Source organism: Protopterus annectens, chromosome 9.part0, assembly GCF_019279795.1.
Source record: "Protopterus annectens isolate FY-2018-M chromosome 9.part0, PAN1.0, whole genome shotgun sequence".
Taxonomy (NCBI): domain Eukaryota; kingdom Metazoa; phylum Chordata; order Ceratodontiformes; family Protopteridae; genus Protopterus; species Protopterus annectens.
In genome coordinates, this window is record NC_056743.1 from 1,006,718,240 (window position 1) to 1,006,728,539 (window position 10,300).

A 10,300-nucleotide genomic window follows, 5' to 3' on the forward strand; every position below is an offset into this window, starting at 1 on the left:
ACAGATATCAGAGCAACATTTCTTATGTATTGACACTAGTGAAATGTCTTTAAGTCAAATGGTGAGCAATATATACCAAAACAGCAAGTTTCAGGTGTGCTGGTTTCAGTAACGAAAAAAATGAGCACTACATACTTGGGTACTTTTGTTCATGGTTTGCATTACATTGGCCACTTGTTAAGAACTAACTTCAAAAGACCAAATACATTCTAGACTGACTGCTGCAGAGTGACACATCAGATTCAGAACTCCATTTGACTATAGTTTTATACATTTTCTACATATGTAATATTTAATTCCATCTGTTCCCAGTGTAATGGGTACTGTAATAGAACATCACAGGCAGATATTTTATTAAAGATCTTAGCCATGTCTCACATTCATATGCAACATGAGGCAAAGACATTTTCAAAGTGGCCTGAAGACTGACAGTCCTGCGTTACAGTACCTGTTGGAAACCTGGCAATGGACTGCACTTATGCAAATTATAGCTTAGGTGATAACACATACAGCAGTAGGTTTCTCTGTAAAAATGCTGTTCTGGACAAGTGTATATAGCAGGGATGCATATTAATCAATATATTGAAGCTTTCAGTAATCATCAGACTCCCTGAAGCAAACACTTTCCTTATTTTTCCTACAGAACTGAAGTACATTTTTCTAGAACTAGAAGATGATCACAGGCTGGTTTGTCACTCATACTATGATTTCACAACAAGCAGCCATGGTAAACCAATCTAAGGATGTTTACTCTTCACTTTTCTTTGTAAAAAATAAGAACTTTGCTGTAATTTTAATTATACAGCCACTACAAGTAGCATCAAATCAGCTGATTTAGGACTTTCAGTAGTCATTACTTTCTATGAACAAGTTCTAATCATGGATAAATATGGAATGATAAGTTTAACACCATTTAAATCTTAAAAAAAAAAAACATTAATATCCTCTACTGTAGATAATACCACCCACAGTACTGTAATAGTAATTATCTTTCTACAGTCGTTCAGTCAAATGAGTCCAGAACGCAAATCTATTTTTAAACTGAACAGCATGAAGCAACTTTACTTGTTATCCTAGTGACCTCTTTAACAAATACACCAAAGAAACACTTGGTTTAATTAGTACATTATTTTATGCCTATATTAATGCCCTAGGGATATTTTAAGGGGTACGTGTAGGCTTGGGCATGGGTGGTCATTTACAGGTTGCTTCTGTCTACTAGAGACATAGAAGCCAGACCACGGATACATTTCTGATTCCTAATTCACTGGTCCAAGTTATGCTTGAATTGGGTTAGGGACAAACTTTGCTTTGCAAGGCTGGGAAGCCTGTTCTAGAGAAGGAGTAGTGTCTAAGACACACACCACCCTCTCAGCACAAGAAATCTGTTTAAAGGCAAAAATAATGGGGAGATAAAGGTCTAAAAGTAGGGGCAGATTTCAAATATTGTTCTTATAAACTTAAGTTGCTAGAATACTGGTTTTGTATTGGCATACATTTTCTGAAAGATATGAAGTCTGAAACTCAAATGTCTGTTTATTGAGTGACTTTATTCTTCAATGATTTCCCAGAAAAACACAATTTTTATGAGGAGCAGACCAAAATATGAGGGGGAAATCTAGACATTCTGCAAAAATCTGGATAGTTGAGAGGTATGTCTCTAGCATGCTCCCTATTTATGTTCCAGATGGGGTTTAGGTCCCTAGATCGGTTAAGTTAGATGCTTTTTTGCAGATGCGAAACAGGCCCATCAGAGTGGGGTCAGAGGATGCTTTGTAAGCCAGGTATAGATTGCCTCTGAGCAGTGACTAGGAGACTGAGTGCAGGGATAGGACTTTAAGATTGTCCATGCAGGACATGTTATTTACGTCCTGTATTCTTTTTTGTGAGGAACCTCTGTGGACTCTCCAGTTGTATATGCCTGCTCAGATAAAAAACAAAGTGAGTAATGTGCTCAATGATTGATCTGATGATGGCTGAGTACAGCAGAACAATGGCATCTTAGGACCTAGATATCACACCCTTGCTTATAAGTTGCACAACACAAAATGATTTCCTTACTATTATAGACACATGATAATCAAAGGCCAGGTTACTGTCTGCATGTTTTTCCAAATCCCTGACCACTGGATCTACCATTAGAGGCATATTATCAGTGTGGTAGCTTTCAAGGGTAACCATCTTCTCAAGGACTACAATTATGCATTTCCTGACACTGAATTTTAGACCGTGGCTCTAGCACAGGTTGTTAGCATGTGTCTGGCCTTCCTATAGGGTATTTGTGTCTGTAGGGAATCCTATGATACTGCACAGTTTACAACTGTCTGCAAACCTGGTCAGCCAGAGGTCCTTGATGGTGGCCTTCACTTAAGATGAGTAGATACCAAAAAGGAGCAGCCCCAGCACTCAGACTTGACAGACTCCACTAGTGACTGGCCTCATGGACATATATTCCCCTATCCTATTCTTGGATCCTATCTATAAGCCAGCTAGCTGTCTGGTGGGTGACATAGGGGTTTATACCTAATTCTGTGAGTTTGTCTACAATGTCCAAGCGGTGTATTGTGTCAAATGCTTTGGCCAGGTCAAGGTAGGCAGTAAGCAACATTTTGCCCTTGTTTATTACTTTAGTAACCTTATCAAATAAGTCCACCAGGCTGAGAGGCATGACTTGATGAAACCAAACTGGGTTGGACCCAGTGTCTGAAGGATTCCTATGTCATTGTTTATTGTTTTCCTGATTACAAATATTTAATTTGCAGTTTTGGATTTTGACCATTTTATTCAGGGTCCAAAAACCAGAAGACTTCAAGGTATACAGGAAAAGTATTTCAAAGTATAAAGGCTGGCTTTCATAGTGCTTTTTTTACAGGTGCACTATATACGTATATATATCAGGTCTATATTATGCCTCCGAAAAACCTTAACAGCGAACACTTCATCAACATGTATTCAGCGAAATTCAGTTTTGCGATTCACTGAATACTTAAAGGGCAAACAAATACTTGCCCTGTAGCCCAACAGAAAAAAATCTAGCTAAACCAAACCCCCTCGATGTGGGGGGCTGTGACACCTAGACCCCCCCAACTAAATATACCAACTCCGAGATCGCACTACAGTGGAGAAAAGGGCAAAATTGCATGGTTGGTCAATCGCATCTTTGCCCTTTAAGTATTCAGCGAATCGTGGAAGTGAATTTCGCTGAATAAGTGTCGATGGAGTGGTGTTCGCTGTTAAGGTTTTTGGCAGCGTAATATAGACCATATATATCTATTCATAATTTTGTACAGTTATATATATCTATTCATAATCTGTGTGATTATTATTATATAAAAGTTTGTTTAATGCTTAGCCATGTCTGTTTAGTCTAGGATTTGCTATTTTAGTGTGACTGTTAAGGAAAGAAAAAAAGTAGAAGCCTTGAATGTTTATCCTTTTGATCATCATTACATTTCATCTATGTAGTGCCATTTGCAGCAGAAACCCAAGGTAAAGACTGTATATCTATCCCAACAATGATAAAGACAGAGATATAAGCAGAAGACAAAATCTGCTATTAGATTAATTGTGACAGTCATTGGAGGTTTCCAGTGTGGCCTGAAAAAGTAATGCACAGTGCTACTGCCTAGGGATGCATTTCCCCAACTTCACCATCTCACTGGTTGAAACCGTAATTGAAAATAAGTTAAACTCTTCTATCTTGAAGTTCGTACACCATTAAAAACAGCCATGTCCAAGAAAGCTACAAACTGCATCCTTGGTTCTGCCTGTGACATAGTATATAGTCCATGACACGCCTGTGTTCTTCTTTATCAAATAAGTATCTTAGTCAATAAATGCATGGTCATATCTTAGGGGTAGACAGTCTAGTAATTATAGTGATTCACAGAAAAATCATAAGAATTATAAGTAGATCTTTATATTTACCAAGTCTGCATGTATTAAAGTAAATCTCCGGGTCTCCCTAACTTGATGTTTACAATATATTTGGTAGGAAAGATGAAACACAGTTTAAAAGGTGCAACTGCTTTAAATGTTTACGTATAGGTTTCCATGGCATCAGTCTGGCTTTTGTATTATTTTTCTGCTAGGTTACAAGAATGGATAAATATGTGTGCAAAGAATGTAAAATAATTGACATAATGCAATCGTATTAACTTGCCTTTGGGAAACAGGACTATACTGAAAGTTGATTGCTTCTGCTAACTCTCAAATCTTACTAACCAGTGCCCCCCCCCCCAAACTATCTCTGTACCTACTGCACCAAGTTATCTCCCTGAATATCATCATTCTGAGAGAACTTTTAAAGCTGCTGTTTCTTTCAACATTGCACTGTTTCTGAAGCTTACTGTTTTGATGCTAAAAATCTTTGAATATTTGCAGACTTTTGCTTAAAGATATTTCTTTAAAGAGTATCCTTTAACAATGGATGTGAAAGTCTTAGTCCAAGGTGACCTCTTGTTAGTTTATGTGCATATGAAATGACTACATTTGCACACTATGATCAGTATATGTAAGCATTTCAGTTGCATCAACCAGCTGTCCTCTTATTTCCCTTTGTATTAATCTCTATACTTCTTACAGTCATTAAAGCGAGTCTCACCTTCATAGTGCATTTAACAAGTTTTCATAAATGAGATACTAGAGTCAAGGCTGTGACCCCTATATCCAGTAATTCAGCATGACATATCCAGACCTTTTACAGGCATTTCCATCCAGATACTCTGCCTCATTCAATAATGATAACACTTCCCAAGGATGTCACATACTGCAAAGATAGATACTATCAATAGTATAAATTACGAAGCATTTATTTAACATCTACTTTCCATGGAAGAGCAGGCACAAGCAATGTTTGAAACATGTAGATGAAACTAGCCCCCCCCCCCCAACATGTACACATGTAAACAGACAAAGCAAATTATTAATATTTCTATAGCAGCTTAGCATGGGAGGTATGTTACAGTATATTGCTTGGCATTTGATCTGATAATAAGCAACCTAAGAAACCAGCTGGTGATGGTAAGAGTCAGTAAAGACAGAAAGAAAGAGAGAGAGAGAGAGAGAGAGAGAGAGAAACAGCTAGAGGGGGAAAGTGAGAGAGAGAGAGAGACTCAGAGTAGCTGTAGCATCAGACAGTCCATCCCTGACCGGGCTAAATGGTTGTCAGTGACGTTGCTGCTAGAATGTGAAAACTAAACCTGACTCAACAGCGACTTCAGACAGGGAAAGTGAGAGAGCAGAAGATAGAATATACAGAGGGAATGAAAACAGATCAAAGGCATAACACAGCAAACACCTGAGTGGGAAACACTGAAAGGGAAAAAGTAAAACATTGTCTTGCAAGTTTCAGCAGGGAAAGAAAGGGAATTACCTCAGTCTTTTTCAGTAACAAGGAAAGAAGTGCTGGGACCAAAAAGAATTCTACCACAAAAAAAAGAAAGTAACAAACAAAAGAAAAAGATTAAGGACAAATTATAAAATCCCTTTTGGGAAGAAGAACTTCTGCCAAATTTTGAAATAGCATTGCTTAAGAGAGTCAGACAAGAATCACGCATACCGTTTATAAAGAAAAATAGAACAAAATCAAAGGGATTTCAGGGGATTACAAGACTCAGAAAAGGAAAGTGAGAAGTAAACATACAAGGGATAACTCTACATGCCCTAACAATGCCGTAAAGAGTGCAAAGGAGTGCTCACAGTGTAGTTTCAGAAGAATGGGATAGAAACTGCAGAAAATGCAGTGAGACAGAAAATACAGCATATCTGTGGATTTTAGAGGCAATAAAAAATGAAAAGGTCAAAGTAAAGGAATATGACACTGAAGCTGCCTGATTATTGATTTACATCCATATTTTTCTACATTTTGATTTAATGTTTGTTAAGTCTTTTGCATAAATAAAATCAAAACCTTTCTGAATCTATGGAAAGGGGTTTCAGTGGAAATGAGTGATGTTAACAGCATGCAGCCTGGATACACAGTTCTCTTGCTGGAGATTTTCCTGACTTGCCTCTGTCACCATCACTGCAGATCCTACCAAATAATTTTATATGGGATCGGAAAGGCTTATTGAACATGACTGATTTCCAGAGTGTGTGGTATGTGACTCTGCCAGCAACTCTCGCATTCTTACTCTGCAGGTAAGTCTGGTGAAGAAGACAATGCAATATTAGTACAGAAGTTGTTCTTTGAAATTCAATAGCATAAATTATAACATCAAAATGAGGCTAGCAAAAGGTACTAGTAAACCAGTTATGAAGCTGCATGCCTTACACTGGCATCACAGGGTACAGACAGGATATTATTAAAAACTGTTTCACAGTGGTATATTAATCAAAAGTTAGAGTAAAGAAATAAGTAAGAAGTATATGTGTATGGATACAAATGTACACATTCAGACACAAATTGTGTGTGTGTGTGTGTGTGTGTGTGTGTGTGTGTGTGTGTGTGTGTGTGTGGGCATACGCATGTGTGTGCGTGTGTGTGTGCACTCACTGTATTGCATATAATGAGTTTAATGAATTTTGTAGCATAGTGTGCTTATATTTAACTCACATTCTTTAATTTGTGTACCATTTACTATTTCATGTCTGCACTGTATTTGTAAGGAGTACAAAGCAGTAACATCATTCTTACTGCACCCAAAATGTTGCACTAAACTGTTTTATATCTTGGAGGTAAGCTTGTTATAATGCATCAATTTCTTCTGACCACACAACTGCCAGTGTCCTGCCCAGTAAAGCCTAGCTACTAATTGTCTTGTCGGATTCACAGGAAATGTCTGTGAGCCCCAGCAGTCAGCAGTCAGATTAGAAAAGTAAGCCTCGGCTCATGGTTTCTTTGTATTACTTCTTGGGATCGCAGCACAGAGTAGGGGTCATGCAATGAATCAGCTGCAGTGAAACCTCCTATGGATTATATCAATGCATTTAAAAATGTTTCTGCTCTAGTTTTTCTTTTCCCATTTTTTATAAAGCATTTGTACATGCATATGTATGCCTTGTATTTTTTTTGTTTGGAAGCGATAGATAAGGTAAAAAAATCGGAGGCTATTCTTGATGTTTGCCCTAATAATATGCACAGTTTCTTGATTGCAGACACTGAAATCTATGTTGCGTCTGCTTAAGAAAAGCTTAAAATATTGTTGCTACTAAGGCCATTATTTAAACTGTCATTACAGACAACTTTCGAAATAGAAATCTCAGGTGATCTGTTTTAGATTGCAGGTGTTTATAAGCCACAGGTAAAAAAATGCTGAAACTTAGCACCTGAAAGTGATGGCTGGCATATGGAATTCATGCAAGATGAAAATCTACAACACAGATTAAGCACATGGCTAGAGTGCATTGTTTTTATGTCTGAGGCTAGTGGACTATTTTAACTGTTCTAGAGGCTAATGGACTATTTAAACTGTGCAGAATAGAACCCATGCTGATTCTTCATTGTTGCAAATGCATTAGGGTATTTTAATTACTCTATAAAATGTAACAGGTTTCTTGTAATACAGCATTACTGTTAGTCAGTTCCCTGTTTGTTGCAGAGGAGCAACACTAAGGTGCCTAAATTAGGAAGATGGACTGCCTGAAGATGCTCTCAACTTTAAAGGACGCATGAGACCACCCTCACGGTGGTGCTGCCATCTGGAGGCCTTGTGGTGGCAGTACAGTCCAAGCTGGCATGGAAAAGTGGATACTAAAACATTCCAGGGCTGAAGCAGTAATGTGCATGTGATATACTGTATTCTTCATGTGTGTGTGTGTGTGTGTGTGTGTGTGTGTGTGCTGAAGTTCTGGCAGCGCAAATAAATGAAAAAGACATCAGCCTAATGCAACTGAACTCTGATACCTTTAGAGGATGTATCACCACAATCAGATATAAGTAGTGCTGGGTGGTAACACTCACAAATGGACTTGCTGAGTAGTATGAATGGCTTTGAGTACATATCAAAGATACTAGTTCTGGAACTAGATAGCAGAAATAGATACGTAACCCTTTAAGAATTTATACTGAATATAACATAAACCCGCCCTAATGCTTTTGAATTCCATACAGGTCCAAGATTTCCCTAAAATTTAGTTGGAAATCATGAGAGGGAAAGTGGTATAAACACGTCATTGTTCACCACCTCAGCTTTCTGAAATGTCCGCTTCTTACAAGTAAATTAAACTCCCAGAATAGCATTCTGATGTTTCTGTAGAACATTTATTTGTTTGATTGTTTATTTGTTCACTGACAGTAATGAGCAGGTCAGTCGAGCTAGGCATAATTCTTTTTGGCTGAAGATCTGTGAAGAAAACCTCCAAAACTATAAATTGCACACATTGTAAAATTAAACCAAAGAAAATCATAGAGATCAAATTGTACATGAAGGTACAAAGTGTAAATGTGACATCCTCATCAAGATAAGGACATACAAATGTTAAAATTGTAAACCGTAAAACTGTGTTAGGACATATACAGCAATAAGTTGTAATCACGTAACAGTATATAACCATCTTTAAAGGAGCCTTCATTTATGTCGTATCATGTAACAGTCATCACAAGAATGAAATGCCTGACAATGTTGTAGTTAAAAGGCAAAATTTGTAATATTACAAGCTAGTGGAGTGGGGGAGGGATAGAAAACAAGGAAGGGGGAGGAATTAAAGTAAAGCCCCTTGAAAATCTGCAGGTTAGACCTATATGACATAAGAAAAAAACATATACCAGAAACACTGAACCCCTGCCCCCAAATTATTCAAAGTTCTCCACCCAGGTGGGAAAAAATCTGAAGTGAGTTCTGGCTTTCTCTGAGTGGCCTCTGGCCACTCCCATTCCTGAATCAGCATGACACAAGTCTTAGCCTGAAGTGTCAAACAGCCATATAATGCAGGCCCCCACCTTTTCCCAGGGGCAAGAACAGGCCTACTCTGCACAAACTCCAATGATGTGAGTCAGGATAATTGCTACTTAGGCTGCATAACTCGTGCACAGTTTACATAATTTCTTCTTAAACAGCTGCCATGTTCTATAACCATAATCTTCTCTTTAAAACTACAATACAGGGAAGAGACTGAAGCTTAGAGTATCCTTAGTGATGTGAAACTGTATTAAAGACATAGCTCACCCTTTGTCTTGTTAATTTGATTTCTTTGTACTATTGGTCACTATAATGAGTTATTGTTTTATGCACTTTTGTTTTTTTTTTTACTCCAAATCCATCACTCTTCTTACAGTCACCACGGAAGCACCCCTCTGTTTAATTGCATCATATACCTTAAAATGCTATGCTATACTTACAGGATATGTACAGTTTAGACTATTACTGACACCCAAATTATGTGAAGAACATCGCCCAGGAATTTTAGGGAGTCCTGATGACATGCCAGTGCTCTGCACACTCAGCTTTACAAAAAAGTATAAAGACTGGTGAGATAAGCAAAGGGACTTGTGGATAATGAGATGGATCAGGGATTGTGTAGAAGCAACTGCCTAACCCTGACTGTGAAAGGTAAACACAGATGCATACAGATCACAAAAATGGACTCTGGTCCTTTTTAACTAATTTTGTCATGTGACAGGAGGGAGAAAGGGAAAGCTTCACTAACAGCAGAGGAAGCCCTAATATTTATGGTAAGTTAACGGGAATGTGGTTACGAAAGGATAGAAAAGATTAACAGGTAGTGATGATGTGCATTGCCAGGACCTAATACAAAAATCAGTCAGCTGTATTCAGAGCTTACAGAAGGAAACACTTACACTTTAGCTAAATGGAAATACAGACCACAGAGGAGGGAGACTGGGTGTGGCATTATTTGGATGCAGGAGGGGGCTGCAGTGTATGTACAAGAAACAGTAAAACATACAACAGGAGGATGCTGAGAAGATAAGTGATGGTTGATGGAGATGGCCTTAGAGAACTATGGTGAGGCTTACAATATATTGGGAGCTAGATATAGGTTAGAAATATTCCTCTTAGAAGCTTAGAAAGTTGCGAAAATAAAGGATATTGTGCTGCCTTGCATTTTTCTGAAGGATATGAAGTCTGAAACTCAAATGCCTGCTATTATTTAGTGAATTAGGTCCTACCTGATTTGCCACAAAAATCCAAAGAACCACAGATTTTATGAGGAAGATACCCAAAATATGAGGCAAAAATCTGAACATCCTGTGAAAATTTGGACAATCGAGAGGTATGAGCTCACCTCAATAACACTGAAGGGTTAAAGCTAAGGAATAAATGGGCTAGAGCAACTATGTCACAGCATGGTTCATGATTCCTGAGGCAAGTTTAGGAAGAACAGCTACAGCAGAGATTTG

General features: G+C 38.0%; 1 protein-coding gene across 1 annotated transcript in view; it reads left to right on the forward strand.

Annotated features, from left to right (window-relative positions):
• Nucleotides 1-5,127: 5,127 nt before the first annotated feature.
• WNT10B (Wnt family member 10B) overlaps nucleotides 5,128-10,300 on the forward strand; it is a 99,808-nt gene continuing 94,635 nt past the window's right edge. Inside the window, exon 1 of the mRNA XM_044083786.1 lies at nucleotides 5,128-6,141. Coding sequence (XP_043939721.1) covers nucleotides 6,077-6,141 — 65 coding nt within the window. The 5' untranslated portion in view covers nucleotides 5,128-6,076. The remainder of the gene's footprint in view (nucleotides 6,142-10,300) is intronic.